At 40.6% G+C, this 18,344-nt stretch overlaps 1 protein-coding gene across 2 annotated transcripts in view; it reads left to right on the top strand.

The window, feature by feature from the left end:
• Positions 1-18,344, top strand: part of tle2b (TLE family member 2, transcriptional corepressor b) — a 75,315-nt gene that overhangs the window by 43,698 nt on the left and 13,273 nt on the right. The window contains exons 5-10 of one of the 2 annotated variants that reach the window (XM_071487715.1): positions 3,305-3,367; positions 5,649-5,723; positions 7,877-8,054; positions 9,503-9,519; positions 13,111-13,251; positions 14,660-14,713. In XM_071487715.1, the coding sequence (XP_071343816.1) occupies positions 3,305-3,367; positions 5,649-5,723; positions 7,877-8,054; positions 9,503-9,519; positions 13,111-13,251; positions 14,660-14,713 (528 nt within the window). Of the gene's footprint in view, positions 1-3,304; positions 3,368-5,648; positions 5,724-7,873; positions 8,055-9,502; positions 9,520-13,110; positions 13,252-14,659; positions 14,714-18,344 lie in introns of both variants that reach the window. The other variant, XM_071487714.1, reaches the window with a different exon arrangement.

Here is an 18,344-nt window from a genome sequence, read left to right as displayed (position 1 = left end):
TTCCTCCTTTTCCTCTCTTCCTCGTTTTCTCCTCTATCTGTCTGTGTTTTGGAAAATAATTAGGGGAATTTTTGCTCTTCTGTATGAAAAGCTGTTGTGTACTTCTTTCTCTCTCACCTACCTTTTATCTCTGTTTCACGTGAAGCCTCTCTCTTTCTCTGCCTCTCTCTGGCCTCGTGCCAGTTGGCAGCGTATCTGCCCTCAAGTGTTTATTGACCAGCCCCCTCTCTTCTTTTGTATCTACCCATCCATTCATCCTTCCATCCGTTCATCCCTCCATCCGGCCAGGCTTTGCCAGTACTCCTTGGTGGCTGTGCTTTGACTGTGCCGTGTTGTTTCTGACACCTGGCCCGACTCGGACCGCTTCAGCTCAGCTCACTTTCACTCTTTTGTAAAAACCCATCGGCTGATTGGCAGCTTGCACTCATGACATCACTGTCTTGCAGCCAGAACATGGAGGTGGTGGGATGTTGCTGTGTTGCAGAGGTTGACAACATTTTACATTTATGAAGGATGTACGAAATATACCATGATTGTAGTTTCTATGGTTCAACCTTCATTAATTGATATTTTTGTTAATGACAATGAATCAAAGGAACTGATGTAATGTAAAAGGGTTGCTAATAGTGCTAAACACACTGAGAGTTAACATCTGATTTTGCCACTTCATGCATTTATAACATATGAAACACACCTAACATTTCTTAAACCTAAAATCTTTTTTATTTTATTTTTAATGTTTTACCTCATTCTGTTTGTGTTTAAAATTACTTGGAGGTCAATTTATCAATTAACCTATTACCTCAGCAACCTCTTGTGACAGACTAGAATTTTTTTCCTCTTGCTTTTGATGCTTTTAGTGAGTCCATGTTTTTGAGCGAAAGGTCACTTTTCTTTGTACTGTTTGTTTCCCCTTCTGTTATTTATATCTATTCAGTTGCATTTATTTGTATAGCTTTACATCAAAGTCACGGTCTTCTTGGAAGCAGTAAATGAAAGCAGCTTCAAAGACCAAACACGTTGAGGTCAGTTCTGTCTCAGTCTGTTCAGTTCCGACATATGGTCCCAGCATCAGTCCTGTCAGATTGGTTTTTATCCGGCCAAAACTGAGCCAGGTCATCTGAATTGATCTGTGGCCTGAGGATAACCTGTTGTCTAGTAGGAGGCAATCTGGTGTAGCTGCAGAGATAAAACTGAGAGGAGGATAGTTGGTTCAAAATAGATAATAAACTATATTTATGTGAATTAAGGGTAAAGTGTCTAAAGCATGCTCTGTCTTTATAAAGTTTTACCATTTGTCCCTGGAATCAGATACTTTGCTTTGTAGGTGAGTGGTCATCGATACTCAACCTTACTTTTTTATTGTTGAACTATTCTCGAGTTGCTGTTCATGTACAGCAAGTCAAGTAAGCCCCTATCAGAGTTTTGCAATTTGCTGATTAAATTGTTAGCAGATTGTGACAACTTGACAGATAGGAAAACCTTTCCCAATTCCAAGACTTGAAGCTCAGGTTCATTCAAACAGGGAAAAAGATCTATGTGTGAAAGGAACCTGTTACAGCTCCCTGTTGACTAAGCCAACTTAGCCAGCTCCATGCACCATTGTTAGTCTCTGTTGGGATCATTATCAGTGTCAGAATTGACAGTATGGACTGAATGCAGGCTGCTGACCATGTGAGTGCCTTGTGTCTCGTTTTATTTCCAGCTGTAATCCAGTAGAAATCTGAGCAAAGCAGCACCAAGTGTAGTCAAGCAGACTAACCAGGGTTTCAAGCTAAAGCAGTGCGAGTTTTACAATGACAACATTACCTCACAAGCACAAACACCTATTTCCAATTGTTAAAAAAACAAACCAAAAAAATGTATTCTCTTCTGCCATGTTTCTTCCTTACACTCTCCCTTCCCTCTGCATGGTCAGCATTCACATACAGACGTGTGTCTTGTGATAGCTAGTTTATGAAGTCATGATGTGACTTGCTATAACTGACAGGCTGGCTGATCGTGTGTGTGTGTGTGTGTGTGTGTGCGTGTGTGCGCGCACGTGCCTTGGTATGATGGCGCATACAGCCCTGTCAGTCAGTTCATTGCCCTCCTTAGCCCCCTTTGCTGTCTTTCTCTCATCCTCTTCAGTATCTTCTAGTGCCAGGAACATGTGTTAGTGAGGATAGAGGGATACAGAGAGAGACAAAGGGAAAAAGCTAGATAGGTGGAGGGAGGAAAGACTGAAAGAAATACGAGTGTGTCCGTGGTAATGTGTGACAGCAAAGTAACAAAGAAAATAACATAAGAAAGCGACTGATGTTAGAAGAGGTACAAGCGCTGCTGAGGGAAAGGAGGGAGGATAAATTAAAACGGAGAGTAAGAGAATAATATAGAAAAATAGAGAGATGGGAGAAAACGAGACAAAGCGAGCAAGGGAGGGGAGGGAGATGGGGGGAGGTGGGGGTGGGAGGAAGAGGATGAATAGGGTAATAATGGCTCAGTGTGAGAGCTGTTGTAGAAAAAGAGAGAACGGCTGAGTGAAGAAGAGAACAAAATGAGGCTGAGGGCACTCAGACAGATAGAATTAGACACACCGCAGAGGTTGTGCATGTGTGTGTGTGTGTGACAGGGAGAGAGAGTGTGTGCTTACGTCTTCATGTGTTTGTGTGTGCTTGTATTGTGTGTGCAGGCAGCTGTAATCTGTGGATGGTTACTAGGTTTGCCACGTGTGCATGTTGTGTGAATGTGAGTGGATGGGTGGGGGTAAGAAACCTAAGAGCAAGGTGTTATTCACCATTTCCAGTCCAAGATAAAACACTTTTATGGATTTTACAAGTTTTAGGAAATGGACAAATGCAATGGCACTTAGTCGCTGACTGTGACAGGGAGAGAGCATGAGAGAGAAATTCTCTGAGGTTTTCCTGCTCTTTGTGAATGTGTTGGCTTGCTCATATGTTTTGCGTGTGTTTGAGAGCGACAGAGGAAGACTAAAGCGGTAAGAGAGTGTGAGGCCGAGCTAAATGAGAGTGTGATGGTGCTAAAAGACCAGATGATGACTCCTCCACCCTTCCACCTCTGCTGCTGTTTGCTTCCACATTTCCCCACATTTGTCTCCTCTCAGTCTCGTAGAGTTGTCACTGACAGAACTCCTTGCTCATTAAGAAGGTGTTTTTAATGCAGCGAAGGCTTAATGTGCTGTAGAGGTGCATCATATGCTCCGTGTTCATTGTGTACTTGTTATCTTATGGTATGCGACATGATTATATATCCCCTTCTCTCTCCTCCTGTCTCTCCCTCCCGTTACTCTCTCTTTCCATCACAGGCGGAGATTGTCAAGCGTCTCAGTGCCATCTGTGCTCAAATCATCCCTTTCCTCTCTCAAGAGGTAAGTGTCACCACTGCCAGACACAGTCACACATATACGCAAAATATGCACACACACAGTCAGGACAGGACTATTCACACATCAGGCTTAAATTATATTCTCTTTTCAATCAGTGCAATAAATAAATCTGAATATATCAAATATAGAAGATCATGTTCGAAGGAAAAATCAATCCAGGAGTTTCCATTCTACTGAGAAAAAAACAATGTTTGCGCATCAAGTGGTAGTGTAATAAATGTGCTTAAGTCGAATAAAATGAATGCCAGTGTACAGTGTCGCAGTGTAACACAGTATTAGTGTAACAAATGTTGCTACTGTAGTTTAAAATATTCAGCTTTTCTTGACACTGTGTCAGACATCTGTTAATTCAACTTTATGGTTAGTCTTGAGGCTTTAGTTTGTGGTGTTCTAGTGGATAATGTTTTTTATAGCAAACATGCACTACTTCTGATTTACCGTATTGACTCGTTGATCGACGGAGATCTTTTGAATATTTAATGATTCTGCATATTAATGACAAAACAGCTCATTAGCTTTCAGTATTTTCTTATCAGAATGGGCATTTCATCCCATTTATTGAAAGCTGCCACAACAAGTCACCCTCTGTGTTTGAAAAGCAAATCAATCAACAATTTCACTAAATATATCTTCATGAGACACAGTATCTGGCTGATTTTAAACAGATGAATGAAACATGCAAATTCAGTTCAATATCGCACAAAGGCAAACCCAGGTTGAAATTGGCAGCAGCTAAATGCAGCACACTATTTGTTGATAATGATTTTGCTTGCATAATGTTGGTGAAATTTTGGCACATAATCAAAGTGAGTATCAGAATGAGAGAATTGTTTGTGTCTTGTGCAATCAGATTAATAAAAAGACTCACACAACATCATGTCATGCTTATGAAGTGTGTGTATATTTCAATCATAAACATTCTCATCATAGTTTACTATTGTGGCAAGAGGACCACCACGCTGATTATCCTCTGAAATTTGTGGCACTAATAATGTCTCATGGTGAAACCATGTGCTGTGAGCTCAACACGCTTCATATGTGGCCCCTTGTGTCTGTACCAAATGATCTGTATGAGTTCAAGAGGTACTGATAATGAATAGATTCCCACAGGTGTCGGTGTCACGGGGAATGATAAAGGGCTACTTATTAAAGCCAACTGTATGGGTTTTCATAAAGAAGGCTCCAAGACTTTGAGAGTAATAAATTATATTGTTTTCTGATCTAGATCCCATTATCTTTAAATTAAGTATAGCCCTCTTATCATTCAGCACATTATCACTATTTCTGCAAGCAGGCTTGGCTTCCACCACCTGCTACTTAAAGTTACTGTATATTTTAATGTACATCTGCTTAATACAAACTAAGTAAGAGGTGCAGGATTGTTGAAATTAAATATACTGATTTGATAGTTTCTCTGGCTGTGGGCATCATGACGGCAAAACAGATTAAAGAGTTAACCCGTATTTTAGCTGTATTATTCCACTGTGCTTGTACTGTACCTGAGTGTGCAATGGTTGTGTGTGTGAGTTTGTAGAGTACAAATCTGCAGACACACTTCTTTATGTCTGTGAATGTGAGTGTGCACTCTGGAGACAGGAAGGTCAGAGCTCTGTCAGTTTGATCAATATTGACTGTGTGTGTGTGTGTGTGTGTGTGTGTGTGTGTGTGTGTGTGTGTGTGTGTGTGTGTGTGTGTGTGTATGTGTATGTGAGCACTGTTGCACACATGCATATTTGCATTTGTGTGACTGATTACATTGGGATTTTGTGTAAACAGAAATGTGATTTTTGTTAGTTTGGTATTGAGCGTGTGTGTATGTGTACGTGCGTGCATCTGTATGCGTATGAAAGCAGACACATCGGTGTATGTGTCTGGCTATACACACTGTACAGTATGTGTGTTTCTGTTTGTGTGACTTTTATATCAGTGTGACTTTTTAACGGTTGTGTGTATTCATTGTTACCCAATCCAGACATTTACATTTCTACACACTGTACAAGCTGAGTTTGGTTATTTTAACACATCTCCCCGAGTTTGGTTCATGTAAAGGTTCCTGCTGTATAAATACTGACCTATACCTGTAATATACTGTGCATTATGTGTATAACATGGATAATAATACAGTGTAACCTACCTTTCTTTTGACTTTCTTCCTGTGTCAATGAATGTGAATGTGTGTGTGTGTGTGTGTGTGTGTGTGTGTGTGTGTGTGTGTGTGTGTGTGTGTGTGTGTGTGTGTGTGTCTCTGTGTTTGTATATGTAGCACCAGCAACAGGTGGTCCAAGCAGTGGAGAGAGCCAAACAGGTCACCATGGCAGAACTCAATGCCATTATCGGGGTGAGTCACCTCCATTCGTCATGACAACATTCACCGCGCACACACCTACATATACACACATAAAACAAGCATGTTCCGACCAGTCTGACACTAAAGAGAAACAGCTGATTACATGATTTCAGCACTGGTCTATAAGTACATAGATCAGGAAAAACTCATTATCAAATAGGTGAAGCATTAATATAAACATCATGAAGGTGTTAACTTTTCTGTTTGTGCCCCAGATGGCGATGTTGATCACGTTAATTCAAGATTCAGTCGGTTTTCATAGCTAAGGCTGGGAACCTTTGATAGCATGCTATGAATTAACATGGCTAGTGGAGAATTTCAAAGTTTTCCTTTTCTAAATGAAGATTTGCCTTTGAAAGATTTTTTTTTTTTTTTTTATGTATCCACGTTTTAAGTATTTATTTTCACTGAGTGAAGCAACCTGTTAAAATCTGATGTTAAGAAGCATCTCATCCAGAGTGGGGTATGTTCCTGTTTTATAATGCCAGATAAATACGTTGTGGTAGAATATATTTATATAGAGAGAGATATATAGAGAAATATATTAACATTTTGGAGAAGCCATTCTAGCTTGCTGAATATGGTGCATGGCTTAAACTTGGTAAGTTAAGATGGTGAGAAGAGACAGTGATCAGTGGTTGTTGTCAGATCAGTCAATTCTAATGACACTTTAGCTCAAGCACAGATCACATTACTGTCTACCTATTGTACCACAACAGTATGGTGACCACTACATTAATTACAGCCCAGCTTTAAGGTTTCTGTTTTGAGCATTGTTCATGAATAAGTTCATCAGTGCGCTCTGGACAACAGACTGCTCATATTTAAATTAGATTAAAGCATAAAACATACACAGTGTAACAACCTACAAACATCAACTATAGAGTTCCAACATTCATACCTACTGTATACTCACATTTAATAGTGCCCGACCACCAACATGTTATACACATACTGTCTGCACATACTGTATATGTACACACATACAGACACAGTGATGCTCCCGAGTGCCATAGTAGATGGGGCTTTCCAGAGCTTGTCAGAGCACTGATCACATTACTGTCTACTTAAAGCCCTTTGTTCCTCCCAGCACTACAAACACTGCTCTCACTAAGGCACTAAGGGGTGTGTGTGTGTGTGTGCACGTGTGTGCGTGTGTTTAACACACCAGCTTGACAAAACAACACACAAAAACACATCATAATGCTCCCCTCAGGATAATAGCCTTCTTTATCTGTAGCTGCTCTCTTCTTTACTCTCCACTCTCTCTATCCTCATCTTTTTCTTTTTTTTTTTACCTCTTTCTCTCCCTTCTTTCTCTTCCCTATCCATTTTCTGTCTGGGTTTTCTCACCCTTCCTTTTGTAATCTTTTATCATTTTCTACCTCTTTGGTTTTTGGCCCTGTTTTTGCTATGTCTTACCTTTTGCTCTCTGTGCTACACCCCCCCCCCCCCTCCTCCTGCACTCATTTACCCTCTCTCTATTTTCTCTCTCTGTTCATCTAATTCTTCTTCACTTTTCACTGTTTCCACCGCGATTTCCTTCTGTTCCTTCCCATCGTTTACTTTCTGAATGAAACATTTTCTTCTCTCTCTTTTACCCTCGCTGGTTTTTCCCTTGGCCTCTCTCTCTCTCTCACTTCCTCCTGCCTTTCCTTCATAATAAATCCCATTCATCGCCTCACTGTTTTCACTCTCTCTTCTGCTTTCTCTCACTGCCTGGTTTCCATCTCCACTTCCCTTCCTTTCCCTGTGTATCCCAAATATTCAATTTCCCTATTCCCTCCTTTCCCTTCCTTCTCGCTTGTCCTTGGTGTCCGTCTCCCCCACCTCTTTAATCCACTAATCTCTTCCACATCCTACCTCTCTCTATCTCTCACTGTTGAGCTCTCCATGTGGATTTCATTATATTCACCTTCTCCATTCCCCCTGTCTCTCTCACCTCCAATTTTCCAAGAACAACCCCCACTTCCCTTAACTTTCTTCTTCTCTGTTCCTCTCTGTTCTTTGTCACTACCTCCTGCTCATTTTCTATCCCTCTCTTTTTTTACCCTGCCTTTTCTAACCACCCACCACCCTTGTGTGACCACATCCCTCCCCGACCCCTCCCTCCCCGCTCCCTCCTTTCCCTGTGGCCACAGCAGCAGCAGCTCCAGCACCTGTCTCACCATGCCCCTGGCATCCCTCTGACGCCACACCCATCAGGCCTGTCCCTGGGCGCAGGCGGCTCGGGGCTCCTGGCGCTGACCGGGGCCCTGGGGGTCTCAGCCCACCTTGCGTCCAAAGATGAACGCAACCACCTTGACCCTGAACATCTTCGAGGTAAAGGACCATAGACTTTTAACCCTTACTTTTATTCCTAAAAGCAGGATTTCTTGTTCTGGCATGGTAGTCTTAGAGAGCTAATTTCAGGATGAGGAACACTAAAAAAACTGACATTAAATCTCTGAAGACTACTAATAAAATTAATGGATGAAAACAAATACAGATAAAAAACTAAAAACTGTGACTAGATTAACATTTTTGGTCTTACAGACGGTAGCAGCCTGCTGTCATTAACTAGAAGGCAGCAGAGCCATGGTTTAAAGGCAATCCAACGTGTTTTCTGATTGTTATTGGAGAACACGTTGTATTTGCAGTAGGATTTCGAGCCTGGTTGCTTCAAATGCAGCCCTGAAGTACAGCATGGTTGTTCTACTGTGAAAATCTGTGTTGCTGGGTTTGTTTCAGGTCAGTCTACACAAAATGTTTCATTATGGAAAATCAATTACACCATTGAACATTTTGAGAAGATGTTTTGCAAGTTCAATACAAGTGAGGTAGAGTAATAGACTCTGGGAAATCATCCATAATGGAACCAGCAGATACAACACATTCAATAACTATCTTTTCTTTTCCATGAAATGTTTGTGTTTCTGTATGTACATGTGTGCATTTGAGTGTTTGTTTCAGTTTAATTTGTTTTATATTGGAATGGGCACAAAGCAGCAGTAACAGAAACTCTGATAACAGCAGCAAAGAAAAAATAGATAATATTGTCATTTTAGACCAGATAAACACAGAGTAACACTATACATCATTTGTGGCAGGCAGCGTTTTTGTAATTTGTACAGCAACTCACCTTTTGGACTGAATATGAACTTCTTTCCTTAGATTGCTTTCATAATATGGACAGACGTATTCATGGTGTTTGTGCAAACGCAGGAGAAAGGGTTTCTCCCAATGAACTTTCATTCACCCTGATAGAATATCTTATCTTTGCGCTCAGTTTCAGGCATTGAGCCAAAAGAGATTTTTCTCATGTATAAACCGAGAGCTAGAAAGGAGAAAAAAAAGAATGAGTGAGAGAAGAAAGGGAGAGAGAGATAGAGAGATCAGTGTGTTCATATTGGTGTATTAAGCATCCGTGTGAGAGCTTATGCATGTCTGCAGCTGTGTGTGTTTCTGTTCCTAAATACGAGAGGAGGAATGAGTGAAAAGATAGTCAGCGTTGAAAGAGGCAGCAGGGGAAAGACAGCAAGCTTTGTCTGGTTGGAGAACAGAGAGGGAAAGATAGAGAGGGGAGAGGACACCGGAATAAAGCACAATAGTGGGTCTGTATCTTTATTAGAGAAGAGCAGTTGTAGTTCAGCCTAACCTTGGCTGACTGGGAGACTGTTGTTATTATTATCAGGACTGACGTCAAACTTTCTTTCTTTTTGTCTTTCTCCTCTCTCTCACTTTTTTCTCTACTCTGCTCTCTTTCCTTCCCGTTCCCCACCCCATCCCAGAGGGAGCACCCAGCAGGGTGAGTAGTTGCCTGTGTGTGTACATTGATATAAGTGTTGTGTGCACCCTCATTTCTGTGTGTTCGTGTGTGTGTGACAGTGATAAACTGAGGGAAATGGAGACGCACTGTAAAGTGGCCTCTAAAAAAGGCTGTGTATTGCTGGAGCTCAGCCAGGACTAACACAGCTCAACACCAGCACAATAGCTGCTCAGTACTATCAACCTTGAGCTTCTCAAGGTTTTCTTCATCACACTAACATCTAAGCTCACACCATTTCACTGTTATCTGGAAGAAAGTACAAACTGAGTAAATGGATGAACAAGCAAGTGTTTGTTTATCAGCACCACAAATGTTCTCATAATCTACAAGACTTACAGAACAAATGAAAGGATTAAAACACAGTTAATGCCAAATGCTGCCCAAACCACTCCAGTTAGTGTCTGTAGAAAAAAAGCAACTCTTGCTCAGAATAAGAAATGTAGATTGTTCATTGAAGATATAAACAAGAACGGACATGCCCAAATATCTGAGGTCAAAGAGCCACCAAATATTTCCTAACAGATAATGTCACTGAAAATCATTTAACTAGTGAAGTGAATCCACTGTACCACAAAAGCAAAATATGTTTCATGCTGAATGGATGAACAGTCTGTATAGTCTAAGAGTGTGTGACCTTGTAGCCGCAGGTACATAGTGTGATGTAGTCTTTAGCTTCATAATGTTTATGTGCTGCCGCTTCAAAGATTGAAAAATACCTGACATCTAGAAAAAACGCTCTCACAATCAACATATGTACTTGCATGTCTTTCCAAAAGTGTTTCCTGCAGAAAAAAGTGCAGGAATGAGTCCTAAATGGTGGGGGTGGTGGGGTTATTGTTAAGATGCCTGAAATAAGGCCTGTGGTTCTATGACATAAAATACTTCTGTAAATAAACCACTCAGGATTCGTTTAAGCTTTTATGTGTCTTAAGAAATGCAGTTGCTAACAGGTATGCGACTACAGAGGTTGACATTAAATGTCATCACACCGAACACGAAAACCGATCCACTTACCAGTCTGCCTTTATAGCCTTGTTGTGTTTATACTTGTGCTCTAGAAAACTATTACTAACTTTCTAAGAGGAAAGACTGTTGTGGAAGAGGTAAGCGCTCTAAATCAAATTACAAGTTGGAAACTTAGTGGTGGTGATGTTGAAGTCATGCAACCATTGTGGAGTTTGTTTTTAGCCTTTAACATTAACTTTTTACTTCTTGCGATTGTACTTAGGTATCAGAAATCATAGTGTGGTGCTCGTTTGTGAAGATTATCTTATTTTATTTTCATTATTTTCTTTTTTTCATAACATCTTACTATAATAAACTTGATTGTCACAGATCTTTTTTTCTGCAATAAACTGAAAGCCAATGGACAAATGTCATCGGTTTTTTGTCGAGTGAACCAGGGTGATGCTAACTTATGAGTTGGCAAATGATTGACTTGACAGATATATAGAATAGACTCCAAATTGAAGACTGTGCATGATAATATCCACTGTTTGAAGTTCTGGTTCAACGGTCAATTCAATTCAATTGGTGTAAAGGTGAGAGGTGAGAGGATGGTGTCTCAGGTTACCATAATTTAGGGATTTAAAAACAAACCAAAAAAAAAACAAATCCATCCCGAGCTGAGACAAAGTGAGTAAATGCAACATGCAGTGAGACATGAAATGTATACAAACGTTCGTCTTGCCTCACAGGCTTGGCACATATTCCTTTGCACTGCAGTTAAAAGTCCCCGATATTCGCCCGGAGAATTAATGCAGTGCAAATGGGCTGATTGAAATTCAGTGGACGTCTATGGCTTGTCCTATTCGCTCTCTCTCTCTCTAGATTGCTCTTCTTTACGGAAGCTGTGTGGACACTTTCTCACTGTACTGTACTGGCTGCAATGTACAGCTGGCCTTCATCAGTGTAACTGTTGATAACACAGAGAGAGCGAGGTAGAGGTAGACGAGGGGGATAGAGAGAGATGGAGAGCGAAATTGGAAAAAGAAGAAAGAGACTAAAGTGGAAGGAAAAAAAACAAAAAACTAGGGAGGGAAAAGCTGTTGAAAAAATATCAGCAAGTCTTTGTTGTGGCTTTTATTGCGAAATGAAAATGATTTATAAGCACTACTGACTTTACTTTCCCTCCCTCTCTCTCTAGCCGCAATGAAACCCTTAGCATAATTTAATTGCCAAACACAATGCTGATTGTTAAGCACCAGGAAAATAGTTTTCTCATGAGTTGAGGTTTGTGCTGAACCTAGCCAAGCATTACAGCGTTTGGGAAGGGAGGGAGAGAAGGCAGGGGAGAGATGCATATCAATTGGCATTTGTCAGAGAGCCCTGCACTAGTAAAACATGTTGGAATTTTAAATGGAGGGGGGAAAAAAGGGACAGCGAGAGGAAGTCAGGAGAAGCAAGAAGAAGGCGGAGGAGGAGGAGGAGGAGGAGAAGAAGAAGAAGAAAGAAGAGAGGGAAGTTTGTTGAGCTGCACTGAGGTTCATTGTGTGGCTTCTCCTCTCCTCTGTCCAGTGCTCCTTCCTGTCAGCCCCGTGGGCTCCTTCCTGTGTGACTCATTGGTGTGTTAAACCCTCACTGTTCTTATCCTCCCCACATGGGGACAGAGAATGACAAGTGGCCCTTGCCGAACTTCTGGCCCCTACCCCAACGCAAAAACAACACAATGCTTTGATCGGCTTTTCTAAGTCCTTAGCACCAGGCCAGGCTGCATTGTAAATGTGCCTGCACAGCTTTATTACCTAATAATGAGAGTCATATTTTACACGTGGACTGGTGTGTCCAGGGGAGAGCACTAATTAGCTTTATAGGCTGTCCTGTGTGCTTCCATGGCGACATCTTAACCTGTGCTTACGTCTGCTGTACTTGCAGTATTTCAGTGTGTTTGTGTGTGTGTGTGTGTTATCATGTGTGTTTTTAAAGGGCTGTTTGTTTATGTATGTGATTCTGCCCAGTGTATATTGTCATGTCTTTACCTGAGCTTATGTCCACAGAGTGATTGTATGTGTGTGAGTGTGTGTCTGTGCGTGTGTGTTTGTTTGTTCACATCTTGACCGGTACAGTGGCAGAAGTGGGTGTGTTTTGTGTGTTTGTACAATGCTGGGATTGTAAACAGATGTGTTTAATTATTTGTTCTTACATTTCTGTGTCAAACATGCAGCCAAAACTAGGCTTGGGTGTCATCCATAATTGGGAGATATACATAATTATATTATTGTATTTTATGTTTCAGGTATAAGCAATGCTGCCACGAAGCAGCAGTTCAAAGTTTTATTTGTCACATGCCGAGGTGCAGTGTACAGTAAGCAAAGCAGAGAAATGAGGGTCAGACTCTGCAGCAGGGCAGACTGTACAAAAAAGCAACAAAAATTATGAAAAATATAATGTAGTGGGGAATATCTCAATATACGATTTTATCAAATTATTATTCAGTATTATCGCATGGGTCAATATTCGATATCATCGAATACCCAAAACTTATCTATATCCCAAACTTTCATTGCCTGTCTTTGCAGTGATAGCCTGATAATTGTGCATTCATACTTTTGTGTCCTTGTCTTTCTCCAGAGTAAGTCAGTGTCATCAACAGACAGTCAGCCCACTGAGGACCGACAGGGCCCATCAGGAGGCTACTCCGCTTCACAGGGAGGAGCTGAGGCCAAGAGGAGGCGCTGTGACGACAAAGAGCCCCTCCAACCACACTCCTATGTATGTGTCCTTGTCCTTATTTGATTTAATTTATTTATGTATTCTTGATGAGATAAGGTGGATCATAACAGGATGAACAAGCATAAAGATGACATTTCAACATGCAGGACGTAATTAAATATAAATTGCTATTATCAATGTGCATGTATGCATTTTTTAGAAATCAATTCACATAAGACATATATACAAACTAAAGATGTCACAAAGTGGATTTGTCTGTGTGGTTTTGTGTGTGTGTGTTTGTGTGTGTGTGTGTGTGTGTGTATATGTGATATTGCCTATGACAATATAGGCCACACAGGGGTCGGGGCCCTGTGGCCAATTAGAGTCTTGTTTGGTTTGGATGGCTCCAATGGGAAAGAGCAGGGAGCCAGAGGCGATGTAATGTCAGAGGAGAGACGGCCAAGGCAGATAGCTGTAATGAATTAGACGGCTGTGTGTTTGCAGTCTGGAGGATTGATTGACACCAGGAGTCTGTCTGTGCAAGAAGGCCTCCAGCTAAATCAGTTTGGCATCCAAATCTTCCCATTAGTTCAGAGTGAGAACAAGCACAGATAGTTTCCACTTTCTGAATGTTTTTCCTCTTTCTGTCTGTCGAGCCACATTACAGCTCCCATTTCTCTCTGCTTGCCTTTAGCTCTTCTATATCTCTCTGTCTCTTTATCACCATCTCTCTGTTTCTCTACTTTTCCTTCTCACTCTCTGTCTTCTCCCTGTTTTCGTTTCATTTTTATTTCATTTCTCATTTCTAAATGTCTTTCCCTCTTTACTTTTTTTTTCTTTCCCCCTTCCATTCCTCTCTCTGTCTCTCGCTGTCTGTTACTGTATTTTTGTTCTAGGAATAGGCTGTAGACAATAGACATAGCCCTGTTTTGGCTCTGTATAATTAGGTACTGATGTCACTCCACACTGATGTCAATAGGAATATCAGGCCATGATCACATCAAAGCGCTGTTGCCATGGTGACTAAGTGCCATCGTTCTCACCCCAGAAAAAAGGAAAGAGAAAGGGAGAGATAGAGATGGCTAGACGGAGAGCAAAAATGTGCCATGGATGGAGAAAGAGCAACTGTGTGTGTGTGTGTGTTTATGTGTGTCTATGTCTGTGTGACTGAAAGGGAGGCCGATCGAAATAGTTTTTGTATGAGGGAGATGTTAGGTAAGAATATATGGTATACAGTATCTGTGCTAAATGTTGCATGCTGGACAGACAATGGAAGGAAGCAAAGAGTAGACAGTGATATTGATATATCGACCTGTGTGTGCACTTGTGCATCTGTGTGTGTTTCCACCTTTATTATTAAAGTTCTTTGTGTACACATACAGTATACTGTGTCTGTGTGGGTGATAGAGAAGCAAGCAGCTAGAAATCATATGTTTTGCCTTCCTCTGTCTTCTTTGCTCCTCAGGACAGTGATGGAGACAAGAGTGAAGACAATCTTGTGGTGGACGTCTCCAATGAGGTACGTTGCCTGTCTACATTATTTAGATGATCTTTGACATCCTCATATCTAAAGGGGCTATAATCGATATTTTTATATTAACAATGGATGACACGGTGGACATGAAAGGAGTTGCTCATTGTTATGATCCCACAGAGAATCACCGGACTCCGTTCTTTCCCTCAGCTTAACTGAGGATTTTAGCAGCTTTGAGCTCATTGTTTTGGTTCTTCATGGCCCACAGCTTAACTGTTTCTGTGAGACGTTTCTCATAAACCTTGTTTCGGACTGGAGCCGTCAGCTGCTCAGCAACAAACAGCAGGCAAAGTTAGCAACTGGCTAGGGAACACTGTGCAGAATTTAGCAGCTAAAGAGCCAGATATTTCTCTCAGGAGTTGGTAGAGACCAAATCAGAGCTAAAAGGAGAGTGATTACGGGACTACTATTCATCAGGTGGCCAGAGTCATGACTCCAAATTAAAACTAATGTTCAATATCTGCTGCATGTGTAAAAACACCCTAGCATGCCATGTTGAGGTGTATTTGGTGAACAGCTTTATCTTAGATATATTTAAAGTATTATTTTAAAGAATTACATGGATCATCTCTAAAACTAATTGATAAGTTATGTTAAACAATGCGTGGCCATGGCTGACAGTTTGGTGTAGATGATTGGCAAAATTCACCTTTGAGATAAAAATGAAACGTATTTGTGTTTTTATTACTGTGGGCTGTTTTGTTGGTGGAAATAACTCTACAGAACATGCACAGGTCGCTGCTCGAAGGAAATACTTCCAAAAACAAACCTACTTGATCGTTTAAAATCTGCAAATTTACGTGACATAAAATAAAAACCGTAATTAGTTTGTTATTAGTAAAAGTTCAGTCAGGTTTTGTGATAATGCTGGTTTCTCACAATCAGTCAACAAAGTTGAGCAGCAGAGAAAGGGTACTTTTTTCAATAGGCCAATCTCCCAAAAACTTCATACATCTCACAAAATTGTTTTTTCTGACCTCTTCAAAAATATTCCACCTTCACTACCAGTGTTTACTCACAATTTTCCATCTCCACTATGGAAAATATCTAACTCACTCACAGAACTCACACTTTGCTCTCTCTCCCCCACATCTCCTCACAACTACATCCTTGTGCAAGAGCTGTATAATTTGTCACAGAAAATATCTTTGATTTCCTTATGAAGGCAAAAATACAAGCAGCCTTTATCCGACAGAAGCTCTCTGACACTGTGTGCAGCCCACATATGAAATACGGGTATAACTCCTGGGTATAACTATAAATGTACTGGGCACAGCTTTGGACCACCCTCTGTCCTCTGCATAACCCTGGCTGTCAATAGTTCCATTTTACAATGTGTTTACCATTGTGTTAAGGTTTTGAATTGAATTTAACGTGTATTTACTTTATTTAATTTCAGTGTCGTTGGTGTTTTTGGAGGATACTTTTTTTTGTCCTTTCATTTTTCAGTGTTTTATTATTGCACACAAAAGCAAAAGCAGATACAGTCGCTTGTGTGATTTGAAAACAAAGGGAGAAAAAAAGGAGGTATATGTAGGTAACGTGGGGTAAAGGTAGGGAGATTCTCTGCTGAATGGTGTGTGTGTGTTTGTGTGTGTTTGAGAATGTACATGCATCTCCTTGAACTTGGAATGTGTGTGGTTGTTTGAGTAAATGGTTAGTCTTATGTTTGCCTTGTGCAGTTTCAGGATAAATTTTAGTACCTTGACATCTTTGGATCAGGAAAATTAGTCCTGAGTCACTATTAACATGGCTGGGTTTTGGAGAAAGCCACTAGAACACATAATTGGTGTTTTAGGAAAAATATTAATGTACCAAAACACTTAATATTAGTTAATATCATAATTTGATACTTGATCATTTATTTATTTTATTTGGGCAGAAATTTGCATTGCAGTATTGATTAATCTACCAATTATTTTTCAGATTAATAGATTATTCTTTTTAATCTTCTAGTCGAAATGAAATGTCAGTTTTGCTGTGTTAGGACAAAAAACAACCACAACCCAAATATATTCATTTTTATATATATATTTACATCTAATGCAAAGAAAAGCAGCAAATTATTCACATTTAAGAAGCTGAAATTTTGGCATTTTGCTTGAAAAACGACTTAAACAAATAATTGATTGTCAAAATAGCAGCCAATTAGCCTCAGTTTCTCCAAGTCAACAAATATATCATACACACTCACAATGTTGTATTTTATATTTTTGTTTATTTGCTTGTTTTAATATCATTCTCCTATAGTAACCTTTGTGTGTGTGTGCATGTGTGTAGTTTGTGTGGATCTGTGAGATGAGAGACGTGTCAGCAGGTATGTAGCTAGTTCAGCTTTCTGCAGCAGTTTCCTTGTAAATAGAAGAGCTCCTGTGTAAGCTCATTATTAGCTGCTACCGTTTGTGTTCTTTTCTTGTGAGCTGTGTCTGTCCAAACACACACACACACACACACACACACACACACATTCACAAATACTTGGTCCACACCTATCTCTTCTCATCTACCTCGTCTGTGTATATTTTTGTTCTCCTTCCAACCTCTTGACGCCTCTCTTCCTCCATCTCCCTGCTGTTTTGTTTCCCTTCACCTCTTCTTTCCCATTCCTCTCACCCCGCTCCACCTCTTCCCTTTCTGCTCCCTTCTCTCATTAGATAACTGCAGTCTACTTCATTTAATATATGTAAAGCCGTTTATGCCCCTGGAATATTTTAGTTCTTTAAATACTTCACGCAGTGTACCAAAATATGTTTTATCTAAGCCTTCCGTATTTTGATATAGCACACAAAAGCGGAACCGGTCTCTTGTGTGATTTGGAAACTGGTACAAAAGCAGAAAGAAAAAAAGATGTGACAAATGTGGGTAATGGCAGAAAAAGAGGAGGGAAGTTCTCTGGTGAATAGTGTGAGTGTGTGTGTGTGTGTGTGTGTGTGTGACTGTAAATGTGTGTTTCAAAGAGAATGAACATGCGTGTGTTTGAACATACATGCAACCCTGTGCGTGTGCATGTGTTTGCATTTCTACTTGTGTGTGTGTGTGTGTGTGTGTGTGTGTGTGTGTGTGTGTGTGTGTACATGTCATTTAGCTGGGAATGTGTGTGGTTGTTTGGCAGGTCTTGCTGTGTGTGTGTGTGCGTGCGTGTGTGTGTAAGCACTAAAATGTCTGTGCTGATCACTGTGACCCAGTGAGAAGTGCTTACTCCAGCACTCTGTTCTGGGGGAGGCAGCACTGGCTGAACAGTGGAAGCTGTGGCTCCAGTGATGAAAGCAGCTGTAACAGCAACATTATCTCCAGGTCCATACACTACTGTACCTTCTATCTTCTGTTTCACGTAATATCCCCTGAGCTCTGAGCTAGAAGTGCTTTTACAAACTGTGACACTAGAAGTTATGTTGTAACCATTAGGTAAGAATATGCAGCATTTTCCTGTTAGTATTTTCACGTCAAGTCTGTGGCCAGCTGCTGTTACCTAACAAACTCTGCGTAGTTCATGAAGCTTGTACACACCCTGGCACACAGGTTGAATAGAAGTTTAAGTAGAGTTTAAATAGAAGATAAAAGATAAAAGACAAAATACAAGATAAGGAGTGTTCAGGTCACAAAGTAATCTACCAGG

This window comes from Trachinotus anak, unplaced genomic scaffold (assembly GCF_046630095.1).
Source record: "Trachinotus anak isolate AG129_WGS33_773 ecotype Australia unplaced genomic scaffold, CSIRO_AGI_Tana_v1 ptg000010l, whole genome shotgun sequence".
Lineage (NCBI taxonomy): Eukaryota > Metazoa > Chordata > Actinopteri > Carangiformes > Carangidae > Trachinotus > Trachinotus anak.
The sequence above is the reverse complement of the archived record's forward strand: the minus strand, read 5'-3'. Positions and strand labels throughout refer to the sequence as shown.